The 16,200-nt window shown below is 45.4% G+C and overlaps 3 protein-coding genes and 2 non-coding genes across 5 annotated transcripts in view; all 5 read left to right on the top strand.

Annotated features, from left to right (window-relative positions):
* Window positions 1-2,390, top strand: part of col7a1l (collagen type VII alpha 1-like) — a 35,672-nt gene extending 33,282 nt beyond the window's left edge. Inside the window, exons 103-108 of the mRNA XM_030114053.1 lie at window positions 303-380; window positions 481-534; window positions 620-668; window positions 1,030-1,242; window positions 1,318-1,425; window positions 1,898-2,390. Coding sequence (XP_029969913.1) covers window positions 303-380; window positions 481-534; window positions 620-668; window positions 1,030-1,242; window positions 1,318-1,425; window positions 1,898-2,127 — 732 coding nt within the window. The 3' untranslated portion in view covers window positions 2,128-2,390. The remainder of the gene's footprint in view (window positions 1-302; window positions 381-480; window positions 535-619; window positions 669-1,029; window positions 1,243-1,317; window positions 1,426-1,897) is intronic.
* A 1,960-nt stretch (window positions 2,391-4,350) lies between these two features.
* trnak-cuu (transfer RNA lysine (anticodon CUU)) lies at window positions 4,351-4,423 on the top strand. The gene has a single exon. It is a non-coding gene; the product is annotated as a tRNA-Lys (tRNA).
* A 1,619-nt stretch (window positions 4,424-6,042) lies between these two features.
* On the top strand, window positions 6,043-6,115 carry trnak-cuu (transfer RNA lysine (anticodon CUU)). Its single transcript has one exon. It is a non-coding gene; the product is annotated as a tRNA-Lys (tRNA).
* Window positions 6,116-7,305: 1,190 nt separating this feature from the next.
* Window positions 7,306-8,102, top strand: ucn3l (urocortin 3, like). Its single transcript, XM_030113713.1, has 2 exons — window positions 7,306-7,346; window positions 7,609-8,102. The coding sequence occupies exon 2, from the start codon at window positions 7,617-7,619 to the stop codon at window positions 8,073-8,075; it is 459 nt and encodes a 152-aa protein (XP_029969573.1). The 5' UTR covers window positions 7,306-7,346; window positions 7,609-7,616; the 3' UTR covers window positions 8,076-8,102.
* A 1,594-nt stretch (window positions 8,103-9,696) lies between these two features.
* On the top strand, window positions 9,697-16,191 carry copg2 (COPI coat complex subunit gamma 2). The gene is made up of 24 exons (XM_030113711.1): window positions 9,697-9,837; window positions 10,236-10,288; window positions 10,599-10,679; window positions 10,767-10,838; window positions 10,952-11,031; window positions 11,116-11,191; window positions 11,312-11,404; window positions 11,529-11,615; window positions 11,715-11,872; window positions 11,963-12,096; window positions 12,185-12,252; window positions 12,345-12,533; window positions 12,638-12,733; window positions 12,818-13,061; window positions 13,140-13,215; window positions 13,309-13,412; window positions 13,524-13,649; window positions 13,726-13,794; window positions 13,907-14,088; window positions 14,597-14,726; window positions 14,813-14,910; window positions 14,994-15,132; window positions 15,245-15,343; window positions 15,885-16,191. Exons 1-24 carry the CDS (start codon window positions 9,801-9,803, stop codon window positions 16,013-16,015), a joined length of 2,622 nt encoding a protein of 873 aa, XP_029969571.1. The 5' UTR covers window positions 9,697-9,800; the 3' UTR covers window positions 16,016-16,191.
* Window positions 16,192-16,200: the final 9 nt, after the last annotated feature.

Consider the following 16,200-nt stretch of genomic DNA (forward strand, 5'->3'; position numbering starts at 1 on the left):
TATCTCCATTCAAACTTCAGCAGAGGCTGTAATGAGGATGAGCGCAGCTCCTTTATCTTCATCACTACGTCTTTGTGTACACACACACATGTGTCTATTTCTGACCACGTCCTTTCAAGTGTTATCTAAGTCAATTAGCGCCTTTCAGCCACAGTTATCACACTGTGAGTGTCGACAGAGTGGAAGTCTCTAATGAGGAGATTCCAAGGATGGACTCAATTAGCTCGTCGTCCTTATTGTTCAGAAGTGATGAGATGAGCTGCAATACACTCTTCTTTTTTCATGCGTGTGTGGTCACACAGGGGGAGAGGGGCAGAAGAGGCAGATTGAAGCCGTGCCAGAGGGGAACGCCGGGAACGCCGGGGCAGAAAGGAGGCGCCGTGAGACTCCATACCTGCTTCCCACATCTCCACACACACCTCTTCTTGACAGTCCACTCTGTTAATCAGAAACATCTCCGTCGTCGTGTTTCTCCTGCAGGGCGCAGTGGGCAGTGAAGGAGTAAAGGGGGAGAAGGGAGAGCCTGGACTCTCAGTGCGTCTTCATCACGCCAAAACACAATTTAACTAACTAAAAGAAACTCTGGATGTGTCATTTATTTGATTTTGTCTGCTTCCAGGCAGAAGAAGTGAAGGAAATCGTCACCCAGGAGGTGACAGAAAAATGCGGTGAGACTCTTCGAATGATTTGAAATCGAGGATAAACACGTGCCTGCGAGCTGGCCTACATATTGCCCGTGAGCGTGTGGTTGTGCCGCTGCCGCGGAGCCCCCCGTGGCAGCGGCACGGCACCCGTGTGTGTGGAGCCATCTGTTGTGTTCTCTCAGAGGAACACACACGCCGCGGTGCCGGCAACAGGAGAGTCATTCACAAACACGCGACCGCCATTAACGCGGGGGACGCTCGGCCAAAAACCACGAGGCAGGACGCACCGAAGGCTGCCGGTCAACTGGTCTGCAGCACATTAAACTAATCATGATTTAAAAACGTATTTCCTCTCGTGTCTTTTGTTGTTTATGTATCCTTTCAGGCCTGGAATACAAGTTTCTGGTCAAGTCCGTCGATCCAGACGCAACAAAGATGGAGGAGAAAAGTGAGCAACAAGAAGTAGTGAATCCCTTCACCCATGACGCGCATGAAAAAAGGATGAAGGAAGGAGTGGAAGAGGAGCGGTACGACCCGGGAGAAGTGATAAACCCGGCCTCTGTGAATCCTGAAGAAGAAATCCTAACAAACCGTACTGGTAGGAAATTAAAGAAAAAAGGAAGAACTGCTCTCTTCTCTGAATGGTCTTTATAAATTCACCTCTGACCAACAGGAAGAAGCATAAAAACACAACTCCAACTTTCTGCAGATTCTCATAAGGAGGGGGCTGTGAAATGGGGGCAGAGGAAGAAGAGGGGGGTGTTTGGAGCGCTCCAGTCTGGTGAGTGGGACAGTTTATGATGGCCGAACCATCTCATTTATGAAAAAAGAATTGAAACGATAGAGAACTCAAAGTAGCGTCAAAAGAGCAAAAATAATAATAACGGTTGCTGTTTTATGCTGGATTTTCAGCAGTTTTTTACTATAAACATATAGTGAAACATGGCAAATGAAAACTCTTCTCTTGAAATCAACACCACCGAGGAAGGCGCATTAGGTTTTGTCTGCGTCAGATTTCACCGGGCATATTGGTGTTCGTACAGAAGTCCGCAGCCTTAAGAGGCAATCTGTGGGCGGCCCAAGAAGGAAAGGATGGAAACCACTTGTTTGGCTTCACAGTGATGTTTTAGAAAGTCAGATGGCACAGCAGGGGGTCGGCAGCCATTCTGAGAGGCAATGTGTGGGTCAGGAGGGCAGTGAGTCAATGAAGTGTGACTTTGAGCGTCTTCCTCCTTCCTGTCATGTGATTTCAGCGGCGGCCCGCTGCCTGCAGCCCATGTCAGAAGGAGGCTGCTCGGACTTCGCTCTGTTCTGGTACTTCCACGCCGGCTCGGCAGAGTGCCGGCCGTTTGTGTACGGCGGCTGCGGAGGCACCCAGAACCGGTTCTCCTCCAGACGGGAATGCCAGAGTTTGTGTGAAATCGACCGCAAGACTAGAGGGAATCAATCCGATCACGTAGGAAACATACCTTCTCACATTTAAACGAATGTATTCATTCCCGTATCCACAGGAGATGAAGCCAAACAATGTTTGTACATATCTGTATAAAAGGTTATTGTTTTGCATTTTGTACTTTGTGTATTTATATATTTTGACATAGCAATCCGCTCGTGATGAAATTGTGAATACATCATGTCAGCACATCCCTGAAATGGACTGGGTGTGTTTCTGAATGTCAGCAGTGATCAAAACAAACACCACCGAAAAATAAATCCATGCGTCACTGCATTTGAGTCACGCCTGTCTCTTCCCTTCCAGTTCATCTCTTTACATAACAGTCACCTTTCTTCTCTTTCCTCAATTGTCCTGCATCCTGTGTGCTGCGAGGATACGGGGCTGCGAGCGGATCGCCCGCTGACTCCTCCATCACTGCATATGTTTCTCCGGCGGGGGGTGTCAAGGGTCAGGCTGGGAGCCAGATGAGGGGCCCACAGGGGTCCTGAGCGGGAGATCACACAGAGGACTCTCCATCAGACCGGCTCAGCGGTCGCTGGGGATTCCTGCGTGGGTGGTGATGTGGGTGAATCGTCAAAAGCTTCTTCTTTTTTTTTCCCCGTCTTCTTCTTTTTTTGTGACTGAACTTGGACTTTGAAGTAGCCGCAGATGATATTGCAGCATTAAACCGAGTCGCAGCTGAGTGCTCATGGGAGTGATATTGTCTTCACTGAATGCATCTTCATGTTGTCTAAAGTTCAACCGACAATCACCAAGGATCAATCAGGGGCCGTGTAATTCCACTTCTGAGATCAACCGGCGGAGGGGGGAGTGGGAGGACGTCTCGCTGCAGTGTGTCACAGGCTGTGATTACTCCTGCTGTGAGGGCCGACGCTCATGTTAATGAAGTTGAATGAAGTTGCTCATTAAAGCTTGACCCGACGCCTTTGATGCCCTCTCTCTCGCTCTCTGCTCCGTCTTCATTTCTATATATTGTAACGTATAATCGTGTGCAGTTGCTGTGAGCTTTATACAATGCTTTCCTGATGCGTCCAATAACACCTTTTCTCTTTTTAAATAGCCATATAGCCGGCGTGTCAATTACAAAGAATGCATTTTCTATATGTCTTTTCCTGGATTTCAAAGGACACAAAATCACATCTTTGCATGAAAGTGGTGAAAATGTATTATTAACACCCAACAAAATGCATCATAAGGGGAAAATTCACTGTTGTCCTGAACATATTTCTATTTAGTGGCAAATATTCTATATTTTCTCTGTAGTTAAGAAGTATAAAGACATGAAATCAAGAACCAAAAAAAATGTTGCCAATGTCTTTTAGGTCTCTCTGTGTTTCAGCATAACTCACTGTAACGCTGAAGCCCAGTAATGAACCTCTTTTTGCGATCAGGTGTCCTGAAACTGGATACAGGATGGCTGTCAGTTGGTAGGACATGAGACTCCTAATCTCGGGGTTGTGGCTTCAAGCCTTACGTTACTCCCAGCATCCCCTCTTAGCACAGACTTGCTTCCCTGTGTTTTGCCGTCTGAATTCTCTCTTTTATGTTTGTCCACGGAAAGCAACCGCTTTTGATCACTCATCTGTAGCATGTTGCATGAAACCCGGCATCTTCTGGAATCGTTCGACGCGCTTTTGACAAGTTTCTCATCGATTAACAGTAAAACCCTGTATTTGTTTTGTTATTACATTTATCAGCTGCATTTAGCATACCTTAGATAGCTTTTTGAAAGTTTTTGTCATGTTTTCCTCATCTGAAGTGCTTGAAGATTGTGTCGTGGTCGCAGCCGTCTTGGATGTTTTGCGCTCTCTGATTGGACCAGCAGGTTACACTTCATGTAAACCAAATATTACGCGAGTGAAGCAAGTAGTACCAACTTCAAACACGCATTTTATAAAAACTGCAGGATTATAAACGGAGAACGTTTGACATCTAGTTCAGCGCCTTTGTCTTTGTAACAGTGTAAAAAGAATTCAGTGAGTCAGTAAGTCAGAACAGGATGAAACGATGCGTCTTTCACCTTACGACCTATACGATACTGTCACTCAACGTCACGCAACTCAACATCGAGCTTCGATCCAAGGCTATCTAGAAAACTGCTGCTACCGCTGCAGAGCAACTGAGCGGTGAGGCATTTATAGGGAATAGGAAATTTGAGCTCCACTAAATATAACCATTCGTTCTCTGGATACAATTGCAAACTCAACAAGTGATTGGGTGCAGACGTTGAGTAAGTACAGTTTTTGTGTCGCCCGGCTAGCTCAGTCGGTAGAGCATGAGACTCTTAATCTCAGGGTCGTGGGTTCGAGCCCCACGTTGGGCGTGGCAGTTTTGAGATAGCAACAGCAAGCTTTCTAAGCTTGATTACATATCTGTCGAGCATTTGTAGTCACGTGACCCTGAAATTGGCAACCGGAGGACCGCTGCCATGTTGGAGTGAAGATAACCAGTGATACGCGGTTTCATTACATACAGTATTTTGTGTTCTTTAAAGTTGAAAATATCGACTTATAAGGAGAGCAGGGATATTGTTGTGTTGTTAGATCAAGTGGACAATCTTGACGTAACACACAAAGACCGATACCAGGAGAAAATACGGATTTCAGGCTTGCAGCAAGACCCGTACTTGATGCCAGCCGCCTGTTCCAGCCATGCACGGCTGACACTCAAGAACCTCCCGATCTGGATTACACAGACATTTACTGTTATCTAATAGACAGTTCTTCTGCATACACGAAAGCAGCGATGAAGGCGTACAAGAGCCTGGATTCAGAAAAGTATTTTTGTTTGCGGCTTTGTGGGAGCACTGACACAACACGGACAACTTTCTTGTACAGTCTAAGGTGCGTAGATCTGCTAACTTATATGTCAGTGTTAAACTCCAGGCAAAAACGGACTTGTTCATCATGGAAGTCATTTAACCCAGACCCTGTACCGGATCCAACAGCTGTCTGCTCCACTTCAGTGTAAAAAGTGACTAAAATGCTGTGAGGAGGATTTCTTTCAATTGTGTCTCGAACCATAAGCTTTAATCTCACTAACTGAACGCTCCAGCTGGACTTTGACGATCTGTTTTACAACAACTTTAAAATCCAGATGCAACACTTCGACACGCCCCCCCTCACCCGCACCTCCAGACACAAAACGCTACACGACGTAGGATCCGTTTGCTCCACTCCAACATATTGGATATCATGTGAAACTAGAAAATCTACACTTTAAGATGACAGCAGGCAGAACATTCTCTGAACCGACTAGCTCCCGTCAAAACAAACCGAAAACCGATCTTCACATTTCACAGCCAGCGCCTCAGATCGCATGTTTCTCACACACTTCTTCACCAAATCTCAAAGCTATTGACACCAAACACGACTTATTTTATGTCCGTACCGTTTTGTGGTCATTTTCCATCTATTCACGCTCTCCTCCAACCAAAATTAGCCGCATAATCCTCTAGAATAGTGAAAGAGAGTCATACGCCTGAATGTTTGTTTTCACTCCAACATGGCGGCGACTACCCGACGTGCATTGTGAGACCGGGTGTGTGACGTCAGGTGCAAATACTCTATATATGCCCAATGGTTTCATCACAAAAGTTGTTGTGGAGTTGCTCCAGCAGTTTTTAGTTCTTCGGGTGAAACTGGGTGAGAATTAGACGATGCAGGATACCGGTCACTGTGACCGGATTGTAACAATCCATTGCATGCTGCCCAGGTTCAAAATCGGATTGGCTGATACTGCCGCTCAACGTCACACAACCCAACAGCAGCATCTTTGATCCAAGACTATCTATGAAACTACTGCTGCCCCAGTAGAGCGTCGGCGCTGTGATGGACATTGGAAATTTGAGCTTCACTAAATATAACCGTTCGTTCCCTGGATAAAGTTGCACACTCAACTAGTAATTGAGTCCAGACGTTGAGTAAAAATGATCTTCATGCAGCCCGGCTAGCTCAGTCGGTAGAGCATGAGACTCTTAATCTCAGGGTCGTGGGTTCGAGCCCCACGTTGGGCGTGGCACTTTTGGGATGGCATCAGCAAGCTTTCAGAGTTTGAGCAGTTATCCACAACAGGAGATGGAGAAATATGTCTGACCAGAACCTCAGTATGTTATGGATATGTCAGGATCGGCCCGACATACTGAATGTCTTCGTCACTGCAGCAGCTTGGGGTAGTCGTATCATGACAGATGTGTATGTGCTGCTACCTTCGAACTGCAGAAATAACTCAATAGAAGCTTGACTGATTTAGTCATTTCTACTTTAGTTTTGTATCTCTGAAAAGGCTGGGAAGGACAGGTTGGTCCTTGACAGAGTAGTGTCTTATCATTCCAACCATATCTATAATATATATATATATATATATATATATATATATATATATATATATATATATATATATATATATATATATATATATATATATATATATATATATATACATATATATTTCTCAAATTAATTATTAAATAAAACTGAAGTAATTAATATCCTCTGGTAATCCTTCCCTTTTTAATTTAAGGCTATAAATTAAGGAATATTGAAATAATCGTAATAAAAGAACAGTTGTGCACGTCTGATCTAGTTGCCATCAAGCAACCCGCCCTGCTTGTAGCCATAAAAAAAAAATTCCTCATTTGGCTCATCCATCTTCAGACCTTACTTAACAATTATATAAAAGATTTAAAGAGAAACCTTAAATATCCATGTGTTAAAAAACCACACTTGGAGGGGTAGACCAGACTACTCTGTATTTTCTCCTCAAAACATTGTCAAGACTCAGACAGTAAAAATAAAAAAACAACACAGTTTTACTGGCATGTGCATCAGGTAGGCCTGTCCTGTCTGAACAACATCCAAGGTTTCCACGGTCGTGACCCTCCTGTCCAACAACAGGATGTCACAACTTTGTTTTTTTATATTTTTCCACCACTGACTCCATCGTCAGTGCGTCCCAGCCAATGAGGCGGTTCACCGCAGAGCGGGTTGTCTCCGGAGTGACGCTGTTGCTGGCGTATGGCTGCAGCTTTAATGGCTCCTGCTCAACGAGTACAGCGGGGATGGACGAGGGAGACACTCTGCTGGGCAGACTGTGCGCAAAGTTGACCTCTGCACAGGTTACTGGTCATTTCTCATCAGAAACACACCGGAGGAGTTCTGCTTTTTTTCCCCCTTTCTCCTCCTCTCTGCAGGGAAACGCGTCTCTTCCACTCTCACTGAGAAATTCTTTATTATAGGACGCGAGTGGTAAGTTGCATAAGAAGAACTGCTTCAGATTTGTTTTAATTTAATCATTTCTTAAGACAAAAGTGGAACCTGGTTTGATAGAATAAGTTAAATTAATTTTTGCAATAGTGAAAGAGCATGCTTCAAACTATTTATACAAAGTTTAATTGACTTGTTCCACTCAGCCTGCGCATCCACTGTGCGTGTGTCACTATTCAACTTAATAAATGATCAACTCAATTCATGTTGCCTTCCTCTCGTTCTTCGCCTGCTCCGGAGCCAGAGGACAGCATGCTGTCGTCCCTGAAGACCCTGCTGCTGCTCTCGGTCCTGTGCGCACCGACCTCCAGCCTGTGCGTGCGCCTCCACCAAGCGCGCCCGGACCTCCTCTGCAGCGACCAGCGCATCTCAGACCGGAGAGAGCCGGATTACCCCCCTGGGAACGACTGGGACTCCCTCCTGCAGTTCACTAACTATCTCAGCTCCTCCTCATCCTCGTCCTCCGCTGAGTCCAGTCGGGAGAAAAGGACTTCCCATCCCGCCGGTTACCGCATCCTGAGCCGGACCAAGCTGAAAGGACAGATGCTCCGCAATACCAGCAAGGGGGAGCGGAGGAACAGGCTGACCCTGTCCCTGGACGTCCCCACCAACATCATGAACGTCCTCTTCGATGTGGCCAAAGCCAAAAACCTGCGCGCAAAGGCGGCGCAAAACGCGCGTCTCCTGGCTCACGTCGGGCGAAGGAAATGAGGCTTTGAAAAACTCTTCACTTACCAAACAGCCTCACCTCTCAGAATGCATTTGTTTATTTGGAGAACGTGTTCTCTTTAAAATGTATACTTCATGGAAAAAAAAAAAAAAATCTGACTCCTTCTGAGTTGAAATCCTTACATTTTCCCGAAGTTTGTCATTCATGTTCAAGCAGAAGATGCAACATTTTCCTGATAAATGGTCAGAAAAGCTGAACATTGAATAAATGCGCTTTAGTAATTCAATAATTATATAATAATTTATGATAATTTATAACAATTTATGTTTCATTTATATCAGTAGAAGAAAACTCCCTTAATTGTTCCTGCAGGATCTCTTTGCATCAGTGCCTTTATTTGACAAAGACAGGTTAAAGTTGAGAACAATGAGGATTAAGTAAATAAACTCTTAAATCTAAGTGGTAATTTCGAAAAAGGGTTTTTTTTCAATTCCAGACAAGTGAAGTTTATATGGAATTTCAAATCGAAATACAAATGAGGCAAATGGATTGTTTGTCTCAAAGAAGGAATTTATTGTAAAAATGTTTTTGTGTTGCTATTGGACACTAAACAAGAGGAAGAATTGTTATTAGATGTGTTTTCTTACATCATGATCAAATCTCCATTGAATAGTTTGCTTGTTGTTTGACACATTCGTCTGTTTTATGTCTTGTTTTTATATAAAAAAACGACTATTTTTTTTTCTTTGTGATTTACTTGTGTGCATTTATGAAGTATCTATGAAACACAACTAAAACATTCACAAACTATGATTTCAGATGAAAGTTCAGAGTGGCAAAAGCACAAAAAAAACACTGTACAAATAATCTGCAACATTCTGAAATACAGTAAAGTGCTGCATGGGAATGTAAGTGTTCATCAGATTTCTCTTATTTTTATACTCCAAAAAAAGGATTATTTTTTCTTCAAATAAAGCAGATGTAACCACATATATTTGTCTCTGTATGAATCAAGATTCAGTACACTGTCCATGACAGTAATGGACAGTAATGTCATCAATAACCAATTCTGCAGTTCTTGTGTTTGTCTACCACGGTGAAGATCGTAGCTTTCGAGCTGTGGAGGTGTAGTACAGTGGTATTTTGCACAAAACAAATATGAATATTTTAGCAAGCGTTCTAATCCTAGTCCTATATTCTAGTCCTTGACAATTCCTCAACAAATCAGTGCCTGAGGTAAAGTTTCATGGACACATTCACGTTTTTTTCTGCCGTTTTATGCATTATATTTATGCATAAAAGGAGCAAAACCTCTAAGTTTATTACATGTCACATTTTATCACAATAAAGTCAATCTCTTCAATAAAGTTTACCTGATGATGGACTCAATACACTGAACACTTCTGACATCTAGTGGTCATTTTATGTAACTGCAACCTAAAGTTTGTCATGGATTATTTTCAATTTCAAGTAAAAAAAAAAAGAAGCTTTTTTCAATTACCTTTATCTGTACAAAATGGCATATCAATTTCTACAGAGAAGATGTAACTGTTGTTTATTCTCAAACATTTAAACAACATTTCAACGAGATCTCTCGTGCTCATCACAGCGCCTCCAGCCGCAGGACCGCACGCTCGTGACGTGTCGTCCGCTGACGTGGACGTCGCAGCCGGAAGTCAGTTTCTCTTCTGGCTACGTGGAAGTAGCTCCAAACATCCGAGCCGAGAGAGACTTCTACCCTCAACTGTCACCTGCCTCCACACAAAATGATTAAAAAATTCGATAAGAAGGACGAGGAGTCTGGTAAGATTGCAGTCGTTTTACATTAAGCTTTGAATTTAATTGTCAGCTGAATGCCAGACGTTCGGAAGCTAGCGCCGAGCTAGCATGTTAGCCGATCAGCTAAATATGAATAAATATATATATTATGTTATTCTAGACTAGTAATGAAAACATTTCCAATTGCATGCTGTTGTTGACACTAAGCTCCAAGTGTTTGTTGACTGTATAAGCTTTACAGGCTGACTTGTGTCAGCTGTGATCTTGACATGTTGGATTCATTTATGCATTTAGCGTAAAGATGATTTCAACCATAAAGACAAGTTAATCTAATATGAATTATGTTCAGTAACTGCGTGTTATGTTTGAATGAGATCCAGTGAAGTTTATGGTAAGTCTGACTCTGCTTCTCCTCCTTTAAGGAAGTGGATCCAATCCTTTCCAGCACCTGGAGAAAAGTGCTGTACTGCAGGAGGTAAAGACAGCCCTGTCTCTAACTCTGTGAATAGGATGGCACATGGGAGTGTGATTGTATACTTTTGTGTCAGTGTGTGCATGATTATTTTGTGGTGGGGGTCTGAATGAATCCAAAAGTGTCTCATCTATTATATATCATTAGAAGATATTCTTCATTACGAAGATCATGATGCTTTTTAAATTGGATTATTGAATAGTTTTTACATCTTTCTTCAACTCTTCAGACATTAGGAATTTGATATATGTGTGTATGTGAGTAAATATAGGATGTGTGCACACTATAGATGTATATCACTTATTGTCCTCAGGCACGTATCTTCAATGAGACTCCCATCAACCCTCGAAGATGCCTCCACATCCTCACCAAGATCATCTACCTCCTCAACCAGGTATGAGCTGGTTGTTTAAACACACTGTCAGCTCTGATGTGTTCAGCTGCCGTCCCTTCAAGAATCTAAACCCTCTGTCACATGTAGGGGGAGCATTTCGGGACCACAGAGGCCACGGAAGCTTTCTTTGCAATGACCAGACTCTTTCAGTCCAATGATGTAAGATGTCCTTTTTACTGAGTCACAGTTAAAATTCTAGTGTATTGATGCATGTTGGTTTGGTATCAATGTAATTTCAGTATAATGCATTGTCATCTTTTTTTTTCCACCAGCAAACCCTTCGAAGGATGTGCTATTTAACCATCAAAGAGATGGCCAACATCTCTGAGGATGTCATCATCGTCACAAGCAGGTTTGTATCAAGACAGAAAATCTGTATTGATATTTTATTGCATTCTTTAATGTTACATTTAATTTATTTTCTGATGTTTTACAGTTTGACCAAGGACATGACTGGAAAGGAAGATGTGTACAGAGGACCGGCCATCAGAGCCCTCTGCAGGATTACAGATGTGAGTTCCGCATATATCTGTTCTCTTTATTGATGCCTGACTGGAATAGCCTCTCTTTTATTGTAGGGAATGTGAGTTTTCTTGAGAGTACCTGCAATATTTTCTCTGTTTTGTCCGTAGACCACCATGCTGCAGGCCATTGAGAGATACATGAAGCAGGCGATTGTTGACAAGGTGCCCAGTGTGTCCAGTTCGGCTCTCGTTTCCTCATTGGTACGAAATTCAACTTTTCTTTCTTATTTCGGTTCTATGTGCAGATAATTTTTTTTTTTTTTTTTTCAAAATGTATAGCTGGATTACTGATTTCACACTTCTGTGTGTGATTTCTGCTTTATAGCACATGGTGAAAATGAGCTACGATGTGGTGAAGCGTTGGGTGAATGAAGCCCAGGAAGCAGCTTCCAGTGACAACATCATGGTCCAGGTGGGTGGAAGGATCTTCAATGTTTCTTTAATGTGTTTGAGCTGCTGGTTCTTTTGCTTGCTTTTTCTCATTTGAAAGTTTTGCCCTGTCTTTTTTCAGTATCACGCGCTGGGCCTGTTGTATCACCTCAGGAAGAACGACCGCCTCGCTGTGACCAAGATGCTCAACAAGTTCACCAAGTCTGGCCTGAAGTCTCCCTTTGCTTACTGCATGCTCATCCGGATCGCCAGCAAGCTGCTGGATGAGACCGAGGGAGGGTGAGTGCCCCTCACGTCCTGATTTTGGCTTTTTATGAACTAAATTTAACACATTGAAGGCTTGATGTCATGTTTTCATGCTCTTTCCAGTCATGACAGCCCCTTGTTTGACTTCATCGAGAGCTGTCTGAGGAACAAGAATGAGATGGTGGTGTATGAGGCGGCCTCTGCCATCGTCCACATGCCCAACTGTACGGCCCGGGAGCTGGCGCCCGCTGTCTCAGGTGACCGCAAAAAAAAATAGTGAATAGTGTCAGCAATGCTGTGCAGACAGAGAGTGATGTTTAAAATGAAACGTGTGTGTCTCTGCAGTGCTGCAGCTGTTCTGCAGCTCCCCTAAAGCAGCTCTGAGATACGCTGCAGTCAGGACTCTCAACAAGGTACAGCCGCTCTCACCTTCCAGCACCGTTATAGCACAGGGCAGCTGATACTCAGATTAAACGATTAAATGTTGGTTTCCTGGCGCTCGCAGGTGGCCATGAAGCATCCGTCAGCCGTGACGGCGTGCAACCTGGACCTGGAGAACCTGATCACCGACTCCAACCGCAGCATCGCCACGCTGGCCATCACCACTCTGCTGAAGACCGGCAGCGAGAGCAGCGTGGACCGGCTCATGAAGCAGATCTCCTCCTTCGTCTCTGAAATCTCCGACGAATTCAAGGTGAGACGCTTTCGAGCGACCGCCACGACTCCGTCCTCCTTTTTAAATCTATTTTTGTTCCGTTCTCAGTCGTCCTGAATCTGTCTGGTGCTTGCTTGTTGCAGGTGGTGGTGGTGCAGGCCATCAGCGCCCTGTGCCAGAAGTATCCCAGAAAGCACAGCGTCATGATGAACTTCCTGTCCAACATGCTCCGAGACGACGTGAGTCCATCATTCACAGAAACGGTCTCTGTATCGAACGTGAAACACGCTTCGCGCTCACGTTTTCGCCCTCCCGTCTCGCAGGGTGGCTTCGAGTACAAGCGGGCCATCGTGGACTGCATCATCAGCATCATCGAGGAGAACCCGGAGAGCAAGGAGACCGGCCTGGCCCACCTGTGCGAGTTCATCGAGGACTGCGAGCACACCGTGCTGGCCACCAAGATCCTGCACCTGCTGGGCAAGGAGGGGCCGCGCACGCCGCAGCCCTCCAAGTACATCCGCTTCATCTTCAACCGGGTGGTGCTGGAGAGCGAGGCGGTCCGTGCAGGTGAGGCGCAGGTTATCAACTGCAGAGCGTCCTGATTACCGACAGTTAACTTCACTTCATTTCTGCTTCCGCCTCCAGCTGCCGTCAGTGCTTTGGCTAAATTCGGAGCTCAGAATGACGACCTGCTGCCGAGCGTCCTGGTTCTCATGCAGAGGTATCCCGCCGCTTTCTCTTTTCGTTTTTGACACTTTGAAACGTTTCACCTGCTGCAGAATAAACGTGTATTTTCCGTGCCTCGTCCTTGCAGGTGCATGATGGACAGCGACGACGAGGTGCGAGACAGAGCAACGTTCTACATGAACGTCCTCCAGCAGAAGCAGAAGGCTCTGAACGCTGCCTACATCTTCAACGGTAAACCCACACACACACACACACACACACTGTCGTGTTGCGAGGTTGTTCTGCAAGATAAATCCTCTGTATGTGGCGGAAATTGAACCGTTTCTCTCGTGTTCCTCTCAGGACTGTCCGTCTCCGTCCCCGGGTTGGAGAAGTCCCTCCATCAGTACACGCTGGAGCCGTCGGAGAAGCCTTTCGACATGAAGACGGTGCCTCTGGCCACCACGCCCATCACAGAGCAGAAGACCGGTACAGTCAACACGCCTGGAGGTTTTATTGAAACTGTGCAGGGATCAGACTCAGGAAGATTATTTTCCCCTCGCAGAAATCGCTCCAGTTGCCACCAGCAAGCTGCCGGAGAAGCTGGCCCCGTCACGCCAGGACATTTATCAGGGTGAGACGAAACTCCACCTGCCTCTTAAGAGAAATGAGATACTTTACTGATATAAATACTAAAATATTGTGTTTTTTTTCCACCTCTCTTTTTCCTCTCCATCTTCCAACAGAACAACTGGCCGCCGTCCCAGAGTTCCAGGGTCTCGGCCCGCTCTTCAAGTCCTCAGAGCCGGTCCAGCTGACGGAGGCCGAGACAGAATATGTCGTCCGCTGCATCAAACACACCTTCGCCCGACACATGGTGTTCCAGTTCGACTGCACCAACACTCTCAACGACCAGCTGCTGCAGAAGGTACCGCTGTCTAACAGTCAGTCAGTAGAATGTGGGGAACAGAGAGAGAGGCCGTCTTGCAGTGTCAGTTTTCACCACCAGGTGGCGTTTTGAACGACTGAAGGAAGCAGCTGGAGGAATAGTTCACACTGGAGTTTTGTAATGCGTAGATTTGAATCTATCTAGTGCCGTGTAAGGACTGAGTTCATAAGTTCAGTGTGTGTGTGTGTGTGTGTGTAACTAGGCCCGTCCTTTAATGCTCCAATCATTGGGTCACAGTTCGCAGGTGATAGTTGCCGTGGAGACGACCTCCACTGCAGCACACCAGAGGGAGGGAGGGAGGGTAGAGAGAAGGAATCCTTTGGCAATGAATTTTGTTTTCAGGTTTCAGGTGGGGGGGAGTGGGGGGGGGGGGGGGGGGGGGTTACAGAGAATGACAGGAAAAGAATCCACCTCGTCCAAGAAGAAAACAAGAAATAAAAAAACAGGAACCCGTGAATCCAGCCTGACGTGCGGCTCTGTGCTGTAGGTGGTGGTGCAGATGGAGCCGTCGGAATCCTACGAGGTGATTCACTACGTCCCCGCCGCCAGCCTCCCCTACAGCCAGCCCGGCTCCTGTTACACGCTGGTCCGGCTGCCCGACGACGACCCCACCGCCGGTAGGACCGCCGGACAACCTGTGACAGTCGAGCCTTTTTCCCCGTTTCATCTGCAGCCAAACTGAAGATGTACTTCCTGCTTCCAGTGTCTTGTACGTTCAGCTGCACCATGAAGTACCTGGTGAGAGACTGCGACCCGAACACAGGCGAGCCCGACGACGACGGTTACGACGACGAGTACGTGGTACGTTAAACGCAGCGTCCCGGTGAGCGTGTCGGCGTCTGTTCATCAGAATCGGCCCCTCACCTTTATCCTTCCTGCTCCAGCTGGAGGATCTGGAGGTGACGGTCGCCGATCACATCCAGAAGGTTCTGAAACCAAACTTTGGAGCGGCGTGGGAAGAAGTGGGAGATGAAAATGAGAAGGAGGAGACGTTCGCTCTGGCGTCTGTACGAACTCTGGACGGTACGAGCAATCCGGATGATGATTCTACTTGAGCAGATTTGCTGGTTGATTTGTGGCTTAATTCTGAGGAAAAGTGAAGAAAACTTGTCTTCTTCGTGTCTCCCTTGTACAGAGGCGGTGGGTAACATCATCAACTTCTTGGGGATGCAGCCGTGTGAGCGATCTGACAAAGTCCCAGAAAACAAGAACTCACACGTCCTCTTCCTCGCTGGTGAGTGTTGGAGTCGCACTGTATGCACATAAATTAATCCGTCATTCCGGATTAAATGTAGTGGATAACGTAATGGAATGTTTAACAATTGAAATGAAAAGAAAAAGAATATCACTATAAGCGGTCTACAGGTCACCAGGACCCAGTGTTGGACGCTCCTAGTGACTTAATGGAGAGTTTTCTTTCTGAGGTTAATGATAAACCCAGATTTATATGTGGAGATTTCAATATTGACCTTTTGAATCCAAACAACCACAAACCCACCAATGAATGTATTGATAGGCTGTATAGTATCTCACTGTTGCCATTAATGACTAAGCCTAACAGGATCACAGGGCAACCTCAGTTGACATTTTCACAAATGATTTGATAAATAACACAAATAATGGTCTGTTTATCTGCAATGTCTGTAACGTGAACGCTCCTTGTAATGCAAGTTATAGACAGAAATGAAAGAATGAAGCAATTGATGCTCCCAATGAGGACTGTTTTATGTTTTCAGTGTGTGAACTGATAAAATGTATTTTTCTAATCTCCTCAGGCGTGTTTCGCGGCGGCCACGACGTGCTGGTCCGCGCCCGCCTGGCGCTGGCCGACGGCGTCACCATGCAGGTGACGGTGCGCAGCAGCGAGGAGACGGTGGTGGACGTCATCCTGGCCTCGGTGGGATAAAAAACGGTGCCAACTCTTCCAGCACAGGACCTTTTCCTCCTGTGTTCCACAGGAAAATGCTACCGCAGTTATAAATGTTTGAATATAAAATGTTTCCTCTGTCTCTGCATCTTCTGATCATCATGTTTCTTTAAGAATGTCTCAAATATATAATAAAGTCTGTCACTTCACCAGAAGAGTCATTG

This window comes from Salarias fasciatus, chromosome 17, assembly GCF_902148845.1.
Source record: "Salarias fasciatus chromosome 17, fSalaFa1.1, whole genome shotgun sequence".
Taxonomy (NCBI): Eukaryota; Metazoa; Chordata; class Actinopteri; order Blenniiformes; family Blenniidae; genus Salarias; species Salarias fasciatus.

Bases quoted from the DNA above. Each gene is read 5' to 3' on its own strand.
- ucn3l (XM_030113713.1), top strand. From the start codon at position 7,617: ATGCTGTCGTCCCTGAAGACCCTGCTGCTGCTCTCGGTCCTGTGCGCA.
- copg2 (XM_030113711.1), top strand. From the start codon at position 9,801: ATGATTAAAAAATTCGATAAGAAGGACGAGGAGTCTG. The intron at 11,873-11,962 runs GTGAGTGCCCCT...TGCTCTTTCCAG, and splicing joins CTGGATGAGACCGAGGGAGG to TCATGACAGCCCCTTGTTTG. The intron at 13,650-13,725 runs GTACAGTCAACA...TTCCCCTCGCAG, and splicing joins CATCACAGAGCAGAAGACCG to AAATCGCTCCAGTTGCCACC.